Below are 19605 nucleotides of genomic sequence, written 5' to 3'. Positions count from 1 at the left end.
GGGTGAATGGGGAATGGGGTGGGTGGGTGGGTGAATGGGGAATGGGGTGGGTGGGTGGGTGAATGGGGAATGGGGTGGGTGGGTGGGTGAATGGGGAATGGGGTGGGTGGGTGAATGGGGAATGGGGTGGGTGGGTGGGTGAATGGGGAATGGGGTGGGTGGGTGGGTGAATGGGGAATGGGGTGGGTGGGTGGGTGGGTGAATGGGGAATGGGGTGGGGGGGGGGTGGGTGGGTGAATGGGGAATGGGGTGGGGGGGTGGGTGGGTGGGTGAATGGGGAATTGGGTGGGTGGGTGAATGGGGAATGGGGTGGGTGGGTGAATGGGGAATGGGGTGGGTGGGTGGGTGGGTGGGTGAATGGGGAATGGGGTGGGTGGGTGGGTGGGTGGGTGAATGGGGAATGGGGTGGGTGGGTGGGTGAATGGGGAATGGGGTGGGTGGGTGGGTGAATGGGGAATGGGGTGGGTGGGTGGGTGAATGGGGAATGGGGTGGGTGGGTGAATGGGGAATGGGGTGGGTGGGTGGGTGAATGGGGAATGGGGTGGGTGAATGGGGAATGGGGTGGGTGGGTGAATGGGGAATGGGGTGGGTGGGTGGGTGAATGGGGAATGGGGTGGGTGGGTGGGTGAATGGGGAATGGGGTGGGTGGGTGGGTGAATGGGGAATGGGTGGGTGAATGGGGAATGGGGTGGGTGGGTGGGTGAATGGGGAATGGGGTGGGTGGGTGGGTGAATGGGGAATGGGGTGGGTGGGTGGGTGAATGGGGAATGGGGTGGGTGGGTGAATGGGGAATGGGGTGGGTGGGTGGGTGAATGGGGAATGGGGTGGGTGGGTGGGTGAATGGGGAATGGGGTGGGTGGGTGAATGGGGAATGGGGTGGGTGAATGGGGAATGGGGTGGGTGGGTGGGTGAATGGGGAATGGGGTGGGTGAATGGGGAATGGGGTGGGTGGGTGGGTGAATGGGGAATGGGGTGGGTGGGTGGGTGAATGGGGAATGGGGTGGGTGGGTGGGTGAATGGGGAATGGGGTGGGTGAATGGGGAATGGGGTGGGTGGGTGGGTGAATGGGGAATGGGGTGGGTGGGTGGGTTAATGCGGAATGGGGTGGGTGGGTGGGTGGGTGAATGGGGAATGGGGTGGGTGAATGGGGAATGGGGTGGGTGGGTGGGTGGGTGAATGGGGAATGGGGTGGGTGGGTGAATGGGGAATGGGGTGGGTGGGTGGGTGGGTGAATGGGGAATGGGGTGGGTGGGTGGGTGAATGGGGAATGGGGTGGGTGGGTGGGTGAATGGGGAATGGGGTGGGTGGGTGGGTGAATGGGGAATGGGGTGGGTGGGTGGGTGAATGGGGAATGGGGTGGGTGGGTGGGTGAATGGGGAATGGGGTGGGTGGGTGGGTGAATGGGGAATGGGGTGGGTGGGTGGGTGAATGGGGAATGGGGTGGGTGGGTGGGTGAATGGGGAATGGGGTGGGTGGGTGGGTGGGTGAATGGGGAATGGGGTGGGTGAATGGGGAATGGGGTGGGTGGGTGGGTGGGTGAATGGGGAATGGGGTGGGTGGGTGGGTGGGTGAATGGGGAATGGGGTGGGTGGGTGGGTGGGTGAATGGGGAATGGGGTGGGTGGGTGGGTGGGTGAATGGGGAATGGGGTGGGTGAATGGGGAATGGGGTGGGTGGGTGGGTGGGTGAATGGGGAATGGGGTGGGTGGGTGGGTGGGTGAATGGGGAATGGGGTGGGTGGGTGAACGGGGAATGGGGTGGGGGGGTGGGTGAATGGGGAATGGGGTGGGGGGGTGGGTGAATGGGGAATGGGGTGGGGGGGTGGGTGAATGGGGAATGGGGTGGGTGGGTGGGTGAATGGGGAATGGGGTGGGTGGGTGGGTGAATGGGGAATGGGGTGGGTGGGTGGGTGAATGGGGAATGGGGTGGGTGGGTGAATGGGGAATGGGGTGGGTGGGTGGGTGAATGGGGAATGGGGTGGGTGGGTGGGTGAATGGGGAATGGGGTGGGTGGGTGGGTGAATGGGGAATGGGGTGGGTGGGTGGGTGAATGGGGAATGGGGTGGGTGGGTGGGTGAATGGGGAATGGGGTGGGTGGGTGGGTGAATGGGGAATGGGGTGGGTGGGTGGGTGAATGGGGAATGGGGTGGGTGAATGGGGAATGGGGTGGGTGAATGGGGAATGGCGTGGGTGGGTGGGTGGGTGAATGGGGAATGGGGTGGGTGGGTGAATGGGGAATGGGGTGGGTGGGTGAATGGGGAATGGGGTGGGTGGGTGGGTGAATGGGGAATGGGGTGGGTGGGTGGGTGAATGGGGAATGGGGTGGGTGAATGGGGAATGGGGTGGGTGGGTGGGTGAATGGGGAATGGGGTGGGTGGGTGAATGGGGAATGGGGTGGGTGAATGGGGAATGGGGTGGGTGGGTGGGTGAATGGGGAATGGGGTGGGTGAATGGGGAATGGGGTGGGTGGGTGGGTGAATGGGGAATGGGGTGGGTGGGTGGGTGAATGGGGAATGGGGTGGGTGGGTGAATGGGGAATGGGGTGGGTGGGTGGGTGGGTGAATGGGGAATGGGGTGGGTGGGTGGGTGGGTGAATGGGGAATGGGGTGGGTGGGTGGGTGGGTGAATGGGGAATGGGGTGGGTGGGTGGGTGGGTGAATGGGGAATGGGGTGGGTGGGGGGGTGGGTGAATGGGGAATGGGGTGGGGGGTGGGTGAATGGGGAATGGGGTGGGGGGGTGGGTGAATGGGGAATGGGGTGGGTGGGTGAATGGGGAAGGTGGGTGAATGGGGAATGGGGTGGGTGGGTGAATGGGGAATGGGGTGGGTGGGTGGGGGGGTGGGGGGTGGGTGAATGGGGAATGGGGTGGGGGGGTGGGGGGGTGGGTGAATGGGGAATGGGGTGGGGGGGTGGGTGGGTGGGTGAATGGGGAATGGGGTGGGTGGGTGAATGGGGAATGGGGTGGGTGGGTGGGTGGGTGAATGGGGAATGGGGTGGGTGGGTGGGTGGGTGAATGGGGAATGGGGTGGGTGGGTGGGTGGGTGAATGGGGAATGGGGTGGGTGGGTGGGTGGGTGAATGGGGAATGGGGTGGGTGGGTGGGTGAATGGGGAATGGGGTGGGTGGGTGGGTGAATGGGGAATGGGGTGTGTGGGTGGGTGAATGGGGAATGGGGTGGGTGGGTGGGTGAATGGGGAATGGGGTGGGGGGGTGGGTGAATGGGGAATGGGGTGGGTGGGTGGGTGAATGGGGAATGGGGTGGGTGGGTGGGTGAATGGGGAATGGGGTGGGTGGGTGGGTGAATGGGGGGTGAATGGGGTGGGTGGGTGGGTGGGTGGGTGGGTGAATGGGGAATGGGGTGGGTGGGTGGGTGGGTGAATGGGGAATGGGGTGGGTGGGTGGGTGGGTGAATGGGGAATGGGGTGGGTGGGTGGGTGGGTGGGTGAATGGGGAATGGGGTGGGTGGGTGAATGGGGAATGGGGTGGGTGGGTGAATGGGGAATGGGGTGGGTGGGTGGGTGGGTGTGTGAATGGGGAATGGGGTGGGTGGGTGGGTGAATGGGGAATGGGGTGGGTGGGTGAATGGGGAATGGGGTGGGTGGGTGAATGGGGAATGGGGTGGGTGGGTGAATGGAGAATGGGGTGGGTGAATGGGGAATGGGGTGGGTGAATGGGGAATGGGGTGGGTGAATGGGGAATGGGGTGGGTGGGTGGGTGAATGGGGAATGGGGTGGGTGGGTGGGTGAATGGGGAATGGGGTGGGTGGGTGGGTGAATGGGGAATGGGGTGGGTGGGTGGGTGAATGGGGAATGGGGTGGGTGAATGGGGAATGGGGTGGGTGGGTGGGTGAATGGGGAATGGGGTGGGTGGGTGGGTGAATGGGGAATGGGGAATGGGGTGGGTGGGTGAATGGGGAATGGGGTGGGTGGGTGAATGGGGAATGGGGTGGGTGGGTGAATGGAGAATGGGGTGGGTGAATGGGGAATGGGGTGGGTGAATGGGGAATGGGGTGGGTGGGTGGGTGGGTGAATGGGGAATGGGGTGGGTGGGTGGGTGGGTGAATGGGGAATGGGGTGGGTGGGTGGGTGAATGGGGAATGGGGTGGGTGGGTGGGTGGGTGAATGGAGAATGGGGTGGGTGAATGGGGAATGGGGTGGGTGAATGGGGAATGGGGTGGGTGAATGGGGAATGGGGTGGGTGGGTGGGTGAATGGGGAATGGGGTGGGTGGGTGGGTGGGTGGGTGAATGGGGAATGGGGTGGGTGGGTGGGTGGGTGAATGGGGAATGGGGTGGGTGGGTGGGTGGGTGAATGGGGAATGGGGTGGGTGGGTGGGTGGGTGGGTGAATGGGGAATGGGGTGGGTGGGTGAATGGGGAATGGGGTGGGTGGGTGAATGGGGAATGGGGTGGGTGGGTGGGTGGGTGTGTGAATGGGGAATGGGGTGGGTGGGTGGGTGAATGGGGAATGGGGTGGGTGGGTGAATGGGGAATGGGGTGGGTGGGTGAATGGGGAATGGGGTGGGTGGGTGAATGGAGAATGGGGTGGGTGAATGGGGAATGGGGTGGGTGAATGGGGAATGGGGTGGGTGGGTGGGTGAATGGGGAATGGGGTGGGTGGGTGGGTGAATGGGGAATGGGGTGGGTGGGTGGGTGAATGGGGAATGGGGAATGGGGTGGGTGGGTGAATGGGGAATGGGGTGGGTGGGTGAATGGGGAATGGGGTGGGTGGGTGAATGGAGAATGGGGTGGGTGAATGGGGAATGGGGTGGGTGAATGGGGTGGGGGGGTGGGTGGGTGGGTGAATGGGGAATGGGGTGGGTGGGTGAATGGGGAATGGGGTGGGTGGGTGAATGGGGAATGGGGTGGGTGGGTGAATGGGGAATGGGGTGGGTGGGTGAATGGGGAATGGGGTGGGTGGGTGAATGGGGAATGGGGTGGGTGGGTGGGGGGGTGGGTGAATGGGGAATGGGGTGGGTGGGGGGGTGGGTGAATGGGGAATGGGGTGGGTGGGGGGGTGGGTGAATGGGGAATGGGGTGGGTGGGGGGGTGGGTGAATGGGGAATGGGGTGGGTGGGTGGGGGGGTGGGTGAATGGGGAATGGGGTGGGTGGGTGGGGGGGTGGGTGAATGGGGAATGGGGTGGGTGGGTGGGGGGGTGGGTGAATGGGGAATGGGGTGGGTGGGTGGGGGGGTGGGTGAATGGGGAATGGGGTGGGTGGGTGGGGGGGTGGGTGAATGGGGAATGGGGTGGGTGGGTGGGGGGGTGGGTGAATGGGGAATGGGGTGGGTGGGTGGGGGGGTGGGTGAATGGGGAATGGGGTGGGTGAATGGGGAATGGGGTGGGTGGGTGGGGGGGTGGGTGAATGGGGAATGGGGTGGGTGGGTGGGTGGGTGGGTGAATGGGGAATGGGGTGGGTGGGTGAATGGGGAATGGGGTGGGTGGGTGAATGGGGAATGGGGTGGGTGGGTGGGTGGGTGTGTGAATGGGGAATGGGGTGGGTGGGTGGGTGAATGGGGAATGGGGTGGGTGGGTGAATGGGGAATGGGGTGGGTGGGTGAATGGGGAATGGGGTGGGTGGGTGAATGGAGAATGGGGTGGGTGAATGGGGAATGGGGTGGGTGAATGGGGAATGGGGTGGGTGGGTGGGTGAATGGGGAATGGGGTGGGTGGGTGGGTGAATGGGGAATGGGGTGGGTGGGTGGGTGAATGGGGAATGGGGAATGGGGTGGGTGGGTGAATGGGGAATGGGGTGGGTGGGTGAATGGGGAATGGGGTGGGTGGGTGAATGGAGAATGGGGTGGGTGAATGGGGAATGGGGTGGGTGAATGGGGTGGGGGGGTGGGTGGGTGGGTGAATGGGGAATGGGGTGGGTGGGTGAATGGGGAATGGGGTGGGTGGGTGAATGGGGAATGGGGTGGGTGGGTGAATGGGGAATGGGGTGGGTGGGTGAATGGGGAATGGGGTGGGGGGGTGGGGGGGTGGGTGAATGGGGAATGGGGTGGGTGGGGGGGTGGGTGAATGGGGAATGGGGTGGGTGGGGGGGTGGGTGAATGGGGAATGGGGTGGGTGGGGGGGTGGGTGAATGGGGAATGGGGTGGGTGGGTGGGGGGGTGGGTGAATGGGGAATGGGGTGGGTGGGTGGGGGGGTGGGTGAATGGGGAATGGGGTGGGTGGGTGGGGGGGTGGGTGAATGGGGAATGGGGTGGGTGGGTGGGGGGGTGGGTGAATGGGGAATGGGGTGGGTGGGTGGGGGGGTGGGTGAATGGGGAATGGGGTGGGTGGGTGGGGGGGTGGGTGAATGGGGAATGGGGTGGGTGGGTGGGGGGGTGGGTGAATGGGGAATGGGGTGGGTGAATGGGGAATGGGGTGGGTGGGTGGGGGGGGGTGGGTGAATGGGGAATGGGGTGGGTGGGTGGGGGGGTGGGTGAATGGGGAATGGGGTGGGTGGGTGGGGGGGTGGGTGAATGGGGAATGGGGTGGGTGGGTGGGGGGGTGGGTGAATGGGGAATGGGGTGGGTGGGTGGGGGGGTGGGTGAATGGGGAATGGGGTGGGTGGGTGGGGGGGTGGGTGAATGGGGAATGGGGTGGGTGAATGGGGAATGGGGTGGGGGGGGTGGGTGAATGGGGAATGGGGTGGGGGGGTGGGTGAATGGGGAATGGGGTGGGTGGGTGGGTGAATGGGGAATGGGGTGGGTGGGTGGGTGAATGGGGAATGGGGTGGGTGGGTGGGTGAATGGGGAATGGGGTGGGTGGGTGGGTGAATGGGGAATGGGGTGGGTGAATGGGGAATGGGGTGGGTGGGTGAATGGGGAATGGGGTGGGTGGGTGGGTGAATGGGGAATGGGGTGGGTGGGTGGGTGAATGGGGAATGGGGTGGGTGGGTGGGTGAATGGGGAATGGGGTGGGTGGGTGGGTGAATGGGGAATGGGGTGGGTGGGTGGGTGAATGGGGAATGGGGTGGGTGGGTGGGTGAATGGGGAATGGGGTGGGTGGGTGGGTGAATGGGGAATGGGGTGGGTGAATGGGGAATGGGGTGGGTGGGTGGGTGAATGGGGAATGGGGTGGGTGGGTGGGTGAATGGGGAATGGGGTGGGTGGGTGGGTGAATGGGGAATGGGGAATGGGGTGGGTGGGTGAATGGGGAATGGGGAATGGGGTGGGTGGGTGGGGGGGTGGGTGAATGGGGAATGGGGTGGGTGGGCTGGGGGGTGGGTGAATGGGGAATGGGGTGGGTGAATGGGGAATGGGGTGGGTGGGTGGGGGGGTGGGTGAATGGGGAATGGGGTGGGTGGGTGGGGGGGTGGGTGAATGGGGAATGGGGTGGGTGGGTGGGGGGGTGGGTGAATGGGGAATGGGGTGGGTGGGTGGGGGGGTGGGTGAATGGGGAATGGGGTGGGTGGGTGGGGGGGTGGGTGAATGAGGAATGGGGTGGGTGGGTGGGTGAATGGGGAATGGGGTGGGTGGGGGGTGGGTGAATGGGGAATGGGGTGGGTGGGTGGGTGAATGGGGTGGGTGGGGGGGTGGGTGAATGGGGAATGGGGTGGGTGGGGGGGTGGGTGAATGGGGAATGGGGTGGGTGGGTGGGGGGGTGGGTGAATGGGGAATGGGGTGGGTGGGTGGGGGGGTGGGGGGGTGGGTGAATGGGGAATGGGGTGGGTGGGTGGGGGGGTGGGTGAATGGGGAATGGGGTGGGTGGGTGGGGGGGTGGGTGAATGGGGAATGGGGTGGGTGAATGGGGAATGGGGTGGGTGGGTGGGGGGGTGGGTGAATGGGGAATGGGGTGGGTGGGTGGGGGGGTGGGTGAATGGGGAATGGGGTGGGTGGGTGGGGGGGTGGGTGAATGGGGAATGGGGTGGGTGGGTGGGGGGGTGGGTGAATGGGGAATGGGGTGGGTGGGTGGGGGGGTGGGTGAATGGGGAATGGGGTGGGTGGGTGAATGGGGAATGGGTTGGGTGGGTGAATGGGGAATGGGGTGGGTGGGTGAATGGGGAATGGGGTGGGTGGGTGGGTGAATGGGGAATGGGGTGGGTGGGTGGGTGAATGGGGAATGGGGTGGGTGGGTGGGTGAATGGGGAATGGGGTGGGTGGGTGAATGGGGAATGGGGTGGGTGGGTGGGTGAATGGGGAATGGGGTGGGTGGGTGGGTGAATGGGGAATGGGGTGGGTGGGTGGGTGAATGGGGAATGGGGTGGGTGGGTGGGTGAATGGGGAATGGGGTGGGTGGGTGGGTGAATGGGGAATGGGGTGGGTGGGTGGGTGAATGGGGAATGGGGTGGGTGGGTGGGTGAATGGGGAATGGGGTGGGTGGGTGGGTGAATGGGGAATGGGGTGGGTGGGTGGGTGAATGGGGAATGGGGTGGGTGGGTGGGTGAATGGGGAATGGGGTGGGTGGGTGAATGGGGAATGGGGTGGGTGGGTGGGTGAATGGGGAATGGGGTGGGTGGGTGGGTGAATGGGGAATGGGGTGGGGGGGTGGGTGAATGGGGAATGGGGTGGGGGGGTGGGTGAATGGGGAATGGGTGGGTGGGTGGGTGAATGGGGAATGGGGTGGGTGGGTGGGTGAATGGGGAATGGGGTGGGTGGGTGGGTGAATGGGGAATGGGGTGGGTGAATGGGGAATGGGGTGGGTGGGTGGGTGAATGGGGAATGGGGTGGGTGGGTGGGTGAATGGGGAATGGGGTGGGTGGGTGGGTGAATGGGGAATGGGGTGGGTGGGTGGGTGAATGGGGAATGGGGTGGGTGGGTGGGTGAATGGGGAATGGGGTGGGTGGGTGAATGGGGAATGGGGTGGGTGGGTGGGTGAATGGGGAATGGGGTGGGTGAATGGGGAATGGGGTGGGTGGGTGGGTGAATGGGGAATGGGGTGGGTGGGTGGGTGAATGGGGAATGGGGTGGGTGGGTGGGTGAATGGGGAATGGGGTGGGTGGGTGGGTGAATGGGGAATGGGGTGGGTGGGTGGGTGAATGGGGAATGGGGTGGGTGGGTGGGTGAATGGGGAATGGGGTGGGTGAATGGGGAATGGGGTGGGTGGGTGGGTGAATGGGGAATGGGGTGGGTGGGTGGGTGAATGGGGAATGGGGTGGGTGGGTGAATGGGGAATGGGGTGGGTGGGTGAATGGGGAATGGGGAATGGGTGGGTGGGTGAATGGGGAATGGGGTGGGTGAATGGGGAATGGGGTGGGTGGGTGGGTGAATGGGGAATGGGGTGGGTGGGTGGGTGAATGGGGAATGGGGTGGGTGGGTGGGTGAATGGGGAATGGGGTTGGTGGGTGGGTGAATGGGGAATGGGGTGGGTGGGTGGGTGAATGGGGAATGGGGTGGGTGGGTGGGTGAATGGGGAATGGGGTGGGTGGGTGGGTGAATGGGGAATGAGGTGGGTGAATGGGGAATGGGGTGGGTGGGTAGGTGGGTGAATGGGGAATGGGGTGGGTGGGTGGGTGGGTGAATGGGGAATGGGGTGGGTGGGTGAATGGGGAATGGGGTGGGTGGGTGAATGGGGAATGGGGTGGGTGGGTGGGTGAATGGGGAATGGGGTGGGTGGGTGGGTGAATGGGGAATGGGGTGGGTGGGTGGGTGAATGGGGAATGGGGTGGGTGGGTGGGTGAATGGGGAATGGGGTGGGTGGGTGGGTGAATGGGGAATGGGGTGGGTGAATGGGGAATGGGGTGGGTGGGTGAATGGGGAATGGGGTGGGTGAATGGGGAATGGGGTGGGTGGGGGGGTGGGTGGGTGAATGGGGAATGGGGTGGGTGGGTGGGTGAATGGGGAATGGGGTGGGTGGGTGGGTGAATGGGGAATGGGGTGGGTGGGTGGGTGAATGGGGAATGGGGTGGGTGGGTGGGTGGGTGAATGGGGTGGGTGAATGGGGAATGGGGTGGGTGAATGGGGAATGGGGTGGGTGGGTGAATGGGGAATGGGGTGGGTGAATGGGGAATGGGGTGGGTGAATGGGGAATGGGGTGGGTGAATGGGGAATGGGGTGGGTGAATGGGGAATGGGGTGGGTGAATGGGGAATGGGGTGGGTGGGTGGGTGGGTGGGTGAATGGGGACTGGGGTGGGTGGGTGAATGGGGAATGGGGTGGGTGGGTGGGTGGGTGGGTGAATGGGGAATGGGGTGGGTGGGTGGGTGAATGGGGAATGGGGTGGGTGGGTGAATGGGGAATGGGGTGGGTGGGTGGGTGAATGGGGAATGGGGTGGGTGGGTGGGTGAATGGGGAATGGGGTGGGTGAATGGGGAATGGGGTGGGTGGGTGGGTGAATGGGGAATGGGGTGGGTGGGTGGGTGAATGGGGAATGGGGTGGGTGGGTGGGTGAATGGGGAATGGGGTGGGTGGGTGGGTGAATGGGGAATGGGGTGGGTGGGTGGGTGAATGGGGAATGGGGTGGGTGGGTGGGTGAATGGGGAATGGGGTGGGTGGGTGGGTGAATGGGGAATGGGGTGGGTGGGTGGGTGAATGGGGAATGGGGTGGGTGGGTGGGTGAATGGGGAATGGGGTGGGTGGGTGGGTGAATGGGGAATGGGGTGGGTGGGTGGGTGAATGGGGAATGGGGTGGGTGGGTGGGTGGGTGGGTGAATGGGTGAATTGGGTGGGTGGGTGGGTGAATGGGTGAATTGGGTGGGTGGGTGAATGAAGTGGGTCGGTGGGTGCGTGAATTGGGTGGGTGGGTGGGGAAGGAGAGAGAATGTTGTTACCGGAGGGAGAAATCATTATTCATGCCATCGGGTTGGAGGCTACCCAGACAGAATACAAGGTGTTGCTCCCCCATCTTGAATGTGGCCTCTTAGCACAGGAGGCGGCCATGGACCGACTTGTCAGAACAGGGATGGGAATTGTAATTAAAATGTTTGGGAATATTAATTTCTGCTTCCCGCTTGTGGCGGATGGTGCAGAGGTGCTGGATGTAGCAGTCCCTCAATTTATGAGGGGTCTCACTAATGTAGAGTAGGCCGCATTGGGAGCACTGGACATAACAGCCGATTTGCAGTTGAAGTATTGCCTCACGTGGAAGGACTGACCGGGGTCCTGAATGGAAGTGGTGTATTGCCAGGTGTACTTAAGCCACTTGCAAGGATAAGTAGGACAGGTGCTAGGAAGGACAAATGGACAAGGGAATCACAGGGGGAGCAATCCCCAAGGAAAGTCGGGGGGGGGGAGGAGAGAAGATACATATAGTGGTGGGATCCCTTTGGAGATGGTGTAAGTTGCAGAGGGTGCGTTGGATGGGGATGTACGGGAAATGAAGGAGATGCGGTATGCGAGTGAGGGGAGCATCAACAGTGGAGGGAGGTAAACCCCATTCTTTAAAGGAGAAGGATATCTTTGTTGTCTGGAACGGAAAGCCACATCCTGGGAACAGAAGTAATAAGGCTGGAAATGCACAATAAATGCTAGGACCCTCTGTACAGTATAGACAGAGAAACTGCAAATGGAATTTCATTCTGCTAAGTGTAAGTTTTACATTTCTGGAGAAGTAATAAGGCTGGATATGCACAATAAATGCTAGGACCCTCTGTACAGATGCTCAAGGACCCTTGAAAACAGCAGCACAGGTAGATACAATGGCAAATGGCATCCTTGCCTTTATAGATTAGGGGACAGAAATTAGGCTATGCTACATCTATGTAAAAGATTGGTAAAGGCCATATTGGGTCTGTTTTGTTCAGCTCTGCTTGCACTATGAGAAAAGTGCAGCTGCATGGTGTAAGACCATGAGATGTCGGAGCAAAACCAGGCCAATCAGCCTGATTTGACCCATTAATGGACCGAATACCAAGGATGGAGTTTTTCAGCTGTGGATAACCCGGGTTTGTTTTCCTTGGGCAGAGGCAACTGCAGGGGATATCTGATCTTGGTATCTGAAATGGTTTCGCAGTGACAAGTGTGAATAGTGAGAAGCCTTTCTGTAGACCGAGGGGTTTTAAACCAAAGGGTGTACATTTAAGATAGGTGGCGGATTTAAAAGGAACCTAGAGAGATAGCAGTTGCAGATACTTTCACAATGTTTAATTAGTATTCATGTGAGAACTTGAATCAACACAGTATGAGCTGAGAGCTAGGAAATGGAGCTGGTATGGACAAAGTGGGCTGAAGGGCCTTTCTCTTTGCTACATGACTCCAGTTGAATAGAAGTTTCACAGCTTCTGAACCTCATTATAACATCTTCATATTTTTAAAGCATCATAATGGACAACAACCAGCAGCCGGCAGAATGGAAGAAATGGGAAGAGGGGGCCATTTAGTTGCAGAAATCTTCCATCATTCAGCAGGACATTGGATGATATCTGGGGTTCCCAACCCTTTTTATGCCATGGACCAATACCATTAAGTAAGCGGTCCATGAACACCCAGTTGGGAAACCCTGCTCTACAATGTTTCCCACCTTATCCCTATATCCTTCAATTTCTCATAAACAGTTTGGAATGCAATCATTGACTGCACAGCCTCCTTGGGAAGAGAACTCCAACGATTTACCAACGCTAATTTTGACATGGTGACCCCAGTTATAGAACCATGGTTTCACACAGCACAGAAACAGACCCATCAAACCACCATGTTCACACCGACCAGCTCTACTAATTGCACTGAGATTGTCGTCTCACCAGGGACCAATATAATCAAAATGACACCACAGTTTTTAACTTAAATCCTCTTACAAAGATGACCTGATGTACTTTTTGTTTTTCTAATTGCTTGCTGCACTGGTATGTTTGTTTTCAGTGACTTATGTACAAGAATACTCAAGTCCCTTTGAACATAAACACTTTGCAGTCTCCCATCTTTAAAAGAATACCAAGCATTTATTTTTCTATCAAATCTCAAATTTATCCACACTTAGTTTGTCACTATCACCTTAAAGCCTCTCACATTTTTAAAACAACTTGAGACTATGCTAGCTGTCAGAACAAACCCCACTTGTAAACTACCTGTAACTGCTCTCACACGTTCATGAACTAAATCAGCCTTATCAGACTATACTTTGGCCAATTACCTACCAACTCGCACACCTCTGGATAGATTGGGGGGGGGGCAGAGGGAGTGGAGGGCCAAGGTCAGACCACTAACCCTAACCTTTGAGCAGAGGTACCATTATTTTCTTTCTGCAATCTCATCATTTCAGTCTTAGTTTTAGCTCATCAGCAAACCTGGAAGTAAATACCCTCAGCTAATTGTCAATGTATAGACTGTGAATAACTATAGCCCAAGTGCAGATCACTGCCCGCTGACCTGAGAGGGGCTTGCATATTGCCATTTTCTAGTTTTCTATCTGTTAACTAACTCTCAATCCATGCTAATTTTGTATACATCAGCCAAGCTTCTTACACGACCTACAGTGTCAAGGGAAAACAAACATAACCTAACCCAGTCTCTCCTCATTGCTGAGATGCTCCATCCAAGCAGTATACTGGTGAATCTCCTTAGCATCCTCCCCAGTGTTAGTATGCCTTTCTCTCGTGTAGTGACCAGAACTACACACAATACTTCAGCAATGGCCTAATCAATGTTTCTTAATATTGTACTTTACTGGTGCTACATTCTGCGCCCTGGCTAGTGAATGTCAGTTTGCAGTGCCTTCTTCACTACCTTACTGAGCTGTGCTCCAAGGGTTCTCGGAGATCACCAAAGAAAGAAAAAGCAGTTAAAATGATCTATTCTCAATAAATTTTAAATGGTTTATCTGAAAATTGCGAATAGATTGTTAAATAAACTGACGCACCTTTCTTGTATGAAACCACACCTGGGAAGAAGGAAAGAAAGAATTGGATTTAGAAACTGAGATTAAGATGAATTTTCCTTCACAAGATGCACCCATAATCTTTGAATGCAATGGATAATAAATTCAATATACTTTTATAAACAGAGGTCAAATGGTTTTAACCTTACTAAGGGATGGTTCACTCTTATGCACAGGCAGATATCCAGCAATATCCTGGTGAATCTCCTCAGCATCCTCTCCAGTATCAGTGTGTCCTCCTCTCATGTAGTGACTAGAACTTCAGCTATGGCCTAATCAACATTTTGTACTCGGTGGGAACCACTGAACTACATGAGTGTAGAAGGTGGAGCTTAGGAGGGATAATGGCATCTTCAGAAACAGCTCTATTTCCATCTTCAATATCTCTATTTTTCCCTTTCAGGGTTCTTTTGAAGATCCTGATCCTGACCTGGAGTTACACGCTGACTACGGTTCTGTGCAGGAATGGGACCCACTCTCGGGATGCCAAAGGCTTGGCCTAAGAGTCCAGCTTGAAATCGGAAACCTAGGATCTCGGAGCTCTGGAGATGGGCAGATCGAGGGTCGGTGTCACAACAGGAGACCTGTGTGTCGTCGGGGGAGCTGAAATACGGCAGTTCGCCTGGAGACCCAGGATCTTTGCGATCTTCAGGCACAGAGCTTGAGAAAAATGACGTAACGAACTTTTAACATCATAAACCAGTGAGTTGTTTGTTATGTCTCCCCGCTCGCTGGGAAAACAGAGACACTTTTCTCCCTAGTTAGGGAGAGAGAGAACCTGCGGTATGTCGAATACCAGGTGAAACGCGAGGTCTTTGGGGTAACTGCAAATGTCTTTGCTCAAGCTTGAGTGCTCAGTGGCGGTGCCGAAGCTGTCTTTTTGCCAGTGGGGCGGGGGATTGTTGCTCGCTGCCGCCTACAACCGGAGGGGGGAGCTGGCGGCGGGACTTTGGGGTTCTAACATTTAACTATCGTTCATTGTTTGGGGCACTCATTGTTTTTGTGGATGGTTGCAAAGAAAAAGCATTTCAGGATGTATATTGTATACATTTCTCTGACATTAAATTGTACCTTTGAAACCTTTTGAGTACCTGATGGTGGACCCAGGCTGTGTTGTCCTGTGGGTGCCTTCAGAGTAAGTACTGGGTGAACCCTTTGATGGCTGCCTGGGTTAGGCCACACTCGTGGCCTCACCTGGATCACAGGTTCAGCACAGCATTTCCTGTTTTAATTGGTAGCTGCTATCCACTTCTCAAAAACTCAGTATTAGTAGATACTAAGCAGTCACTAAAAATATTTATAAATTTTAAAAAAATTATTTAATACTTTTGTTTAAATGTAAAGACTCAGCATTGGATATGGCCACACTGCTTCAGCTAGATTGGTGGGGTGGGGGGGGGGGGACACACTAGTGATAGACACCTTGAATATAAACTTACGGCACAAGGCACATGACTCTGACACCTTTGGTTCCTTTTGGTTCCTTGTCTCAGGAAACATTGCAGAGAGACACACACAAAGATTGTAGCTGGATTAGAAATCAAACATCTCACTGGAATTTGTGGTCATTCATGTTTCCCAGTGCATGAATATGGCACCAAGAGAACCACTCATCACTGAATGACATAGCAGGTAAAAGGGACCAGGAAGCTGACTCCTGCTCATTTCTTCTGTCTCTACAATGGGACAGCTTTCCAACAGTGCTTACCTGATGTGGTAACTGCAGGAAGGTTAAATATCTCAGTCCCAGGTTGAGCATTAGCTGAAAATAAAAAGGAACTCATTAATGCCTGGTCATACACCCACATAAATTAGCCTACTCCTGCAGCCCAGGAACCAAGACGTTTACTCTCTTGAAAATACTTTATCTTCAATTACCACTCCCCATATTCCCAAAAAACATCCAAACAAGGAGACTGCCAATCAGCCCAATACATTGACGATGGCTCATTGTAAAGCAATCCAATCAGTCCCAAATCTCATCTTTCTCCAGATCCCTGTCAATTACTCTCCCTCATGTTTATTCAGCTCATTTTTGGAAACACTAACAGTTTCCACCATTTTTACTGCCAGTGAGTTCCAGAGCAAAGTTCCTCAGAAGTCCCCTTGCATCTTACCTCCCTCACTCTGAATATGCACACCCTATGGTGTGGAGGGATGGAGGGGTACAGGCCACATGCCTGCAAATTGGACTACCTCAGGAATGCACCTGGGTCAGTGTGGACCAGTTGACCCAAGGACTCTGTGACTCTAATCCTCCTTATTGCAAGGAGAACAACTCAGTCCAACTTTCAAGTGAGATCACTCTTCCCCAGAACACTTAAAGGAAATTTCCTCTGCATCCCTCCAAGGCCTTCACAGCTTCCAGAGCTGGGAGACCAGGACTGAACACAATACTGTAAAGTCCCACAGAGATTCTCTGATTTTATTCTTAGTCTCTCTGTTTATGAATCCCACGCATTTCTTAACCACTTTCTCAACTTGTCCTGTCACTGCAATTCATCTGTGCACCTCTACACCCAATATTCTCCCTTTCTGGTGCCCTTTAGAGCTGCCTTTGTATTTTTCACTACTGCTAAAATAGAATTTCATTGCCACTCGATGCCCAATCTGCTTGCCCATGTACTTTTAGTATTTGTTACCATTATCATTATTCACTACATCTCCAGGATTAATTTATTTGCAAAATTTCCAAACACTCACATTGAAGTCATTACTACATGTCAGAAAGTAGGGCCGCCAAAACATTTCTGATCCTCTACATTTACATTAACAAATGTACTTTTATACAACCCAAAATTAAAATCCAGCCAATGCTGGAAATCTGGAAATAAAAACATAGGATGCTGGAAATTCTCAGCAGGCCAGATGGAGCAAAAGAGTTAACGTTTTAGTTTAATGGTCACTGAAATGTTAAATGAATTTCTCTTTCCACTGATGCTACCTGACCTTTGTAGTAGTTCACGTTTTCTCCATCATTTTGTTCAATACAACTTTTTATTATTCTGAACGCGAGTCTTCTTTATGCACACCGTCTGACATCATTATTCCTTATTTTTGCTGATGTATGCTGAATGGGATGTTCAGGCTTCACTGTTATGATTAAGCTCATAGCATGTTCCTCAGTTTGGTGAAAAAGGTCTCAAGTATTTTACTGGATGGGGAGCAGTGGACAGCCTGGTCAGCAAAAGCATGAAATCAATGAACAACATAGAACCAAACATGAGTGGGGCTCAACATGGATTTTGACTGGTTGACTGGAGCTAGAACAGGCTGTGGCATGGAACTGGACCAGAGCTTGTGTGGCAACAGGGAAAGGCGATGGGGCAGGAATTTATGTGAAAGGTGATCAGGTCACAACATGAAATCACACCTGAATTAGGATATCAATCATAGATATAGTCACACAACATGGAAACAGGCTGCTCATTCTCACTAACCAGCTGACACCCATCCATTTTAATCTCAGCCCTCAGCACTTGGCCCATAGCCTTCTGTACTTCAATAACTTGTGCCCATTGAGACACTTCTGGATGCTGCCAGACACCCTGCTTCCACTACTCTCTCAGTTGTAACTCTCCATCCTGTGCGGTAATGCTCCAAATACAAGCAGGCAGCATCAATTGCACAGAATCTCCAAATTAAGTTAGTGTACTTTTCTTATTTGTTTGGGACCTGGAGACTGCTGGCACTTATCACTCATCCTTAGTAGGCCAAGAAGGTGGAGGTGAACTACTTTCTTGATCCACTGCAAACCTTCTGGGGAAGGTGATCCCATGGTGCTGTTGCATAAAGAGTTCCAAGATTTAGACCCAGAGGAGACAAAGGGCTGGTGATTTGTTTACAAGTCAGGATGGTGCGCACTTTGGAGGGAAATCTGCAGGTGGTGGTATTCCTCTGCAGCTGCTGCTCTTCTTCTGAGTGGCAGAAGTTGTAGGTTTGAGAGAGGCTATTGAAATTGACCAGAGAATAATTTGTAGTGCCCTTTGTAAATTGAACACACTGTAGTCATAATGTGCAGATAGGGAGGCAATGAATATTGAGGGTGGTGGATGATGTGTCCCTCAAGGTGCTTTGTCCTTTGTGGAGCTTCACTGAGCAAGACTCCCCTGGCAAGTTTTAGTGTTGATGATATTGGGGAAATACATCAAGGGATCTGGGAGCTATAGGCTGGTGCATTCATGTCTGAATAAAACCCTTCCATGATATTTCTGGTCTCCATGGAGAGTGGGGATGGGGGCAAGAACGAGAGCAAAAGCACAGCCCAGCCACTTACATCCAAGCAAACATGCAAACATAATGTCTGTAAGAGGCCTGCTTGATGGTGAGTTTAAGAATATGTAAGAGGAAATTTTTAAAACATTTCAGTGAATAAAACAAGAGAACAGGCTGACTTACCAATGTCAGACTCCCCGCCGCCAGAGGAGTTCAACTTACGAAATATCTCCTGTTTCTTTGACTTCACCATGGGGGAAGTATTTTCCAGTTTAGTGAAGAATGCTGGTAAATAGCCTATGTTTCCCGGTGATCTCGAGTCACTCCTGGAGAAACAAAGAATACCACAAGACAGTTATTCATAAAACAGAAAGCAGACACAGAGATTGCAACAAACTCAATCTCTGTTAAAGCTGTGAATTACCAAAATGATAATGACTCCATAGTTTTGTTTAATTTTACAATAAGGCTCGGGTAATGGAAGCAACCAGGTGCCAGATCCTAGAGGCTCTAAAGCAGATGGTTCAGAGTAGAATGGAATGATGATTGTGGCTGAAGAGATGAAATGGCTTACATACATTTCCATGAGAATGATAATGATGACGGATCAATACCCTGAAACATTAACTGAGTTTCTCTCTTCACAGATACCGTCTGACCAGCCGAATGTTAAAATTCCAGGACTCATTTTGGCAAAGGGTCCCTGGCCTTGAAATGTTAACCATTTCTCTTTCTACAGATATTGCCTGGTTTGAAATGTTAACAGTTTCTCTCTCTTCAGATACACCCTGTATTGCTGAGCATTTCCAGCAAATTCTGTTTTTATTTCCAAAGATACAATTTTAGTTCTCAAAGGCAAAGCATTTCAATTCAGTGATGAATACAAAGCTGGAAATAAAAGAGCACAGACATCTCAGAAGGCTATAGAACCATAGGAAATTACAGTGTAGAGAATGTGGAATTTGAAATCAAGCACAGAAACAAGCCTTTAGGTCTATCGAGTCTGCACTGACCACCAACCACCTATTTACACTGATCTTACATAAATCTCTAACTTTCAACTACTCTGAGATATCACTACTTACCTTCATACTTGAGCAATTTAGAGCTGCCAATTAATCAGCTTTGAGGTGTGGAGTAAACTGGAGCATTCAGTGAAAGCTCACAGTTATGGGGAGCTCTATTAGCTGCTGCACTACTAGCAAAATTAGGGTAAAGATTTGGGGCTAAACTGGAAGCCAACAGTGGGTGAAGAGTGATAGGGCACAGAACCATGGAATCAATGTAACACAAAAGGATGCACTTAGCTGGTCAGCTCTGCCTGCTCCATGTACGGCTATTGGCCTTCAGTTCAGCTCAGTAAATATTTTACCTTAAATCCAACTCCTGTTTGCAATCCACAGTAAGGAGAATGTGAAAACATTAGAAACCATCCAAAAACTGATGAGCGTCATGAAAATAGGATGTGGGAATAGATAAACAAGGAATATGACAGCAGACTTCAAAAGCATCTCAAACGATGCAGAAGGAAAGAGCATCAAATGTAAATGCTGGGACCTGGAAATTGAGACAAGGTGATGAACAGGAAACTAAGCAAATAGCATTAACATTAAATGAGTATTTTGTATCAGGTATCATAGAAGACACTAAAGTCATACCAA

General features: G+C 54.8%; 1 protein-coding gene across 15 annotated transcripts in view; it reads right to left on the bottom strand.

Annotated features, from left to right (window-relative positions):
- The window catches only part of ncor1 (nuclear receptor corepressor 1), a 337051-nt gene that overhangs the window by 24603 nt on the left and 292843 nt on the right, over positions 1 to 19605 (bottom strand). For all 15 annotated transcript variants that reach the window (XM_063031052.1, XM_063031066.1, XM_063031065.1 and 12 more), the window contains 3 exons: positions 18128 to 18270; positions 15438 to 15491; positions 13712 to 13732 (listed from right to left, as the gene is read on the bottom strand). In XM_063031052.1, the coding sequence (XP_062887122.1) occupies positions 13712 to 13732; positions 15438 to 15491; positions 18128 to 18270 (218 nt within the window). The remainder of the gene's footprint in view (positions 1 to 13711; positions 13733 to 15437; positions 15492 to 18127; positions 18271 to 19605) is intronic.

This window comes from Mobula hypostoma, chromosome 23, assembly GCF_963921235.1.
Source record: "Mobula hypostoma chromosome 23, sMobHyp1.1, whole genome shotgun sequence".
In the NCBI taxonomy this organism is placed as follows: Eukaryota; Metazoa; Chordata; class Chondrichthyes; order Myliobatiformes; family Myliobatidae; genus Mobula; species Mobula hypostoma.
The sequence above is the reverse complement of the archived record's forward strand: the minus strand, read 5'-3'. Positions and strand labels throughout refer to the sequence as shown.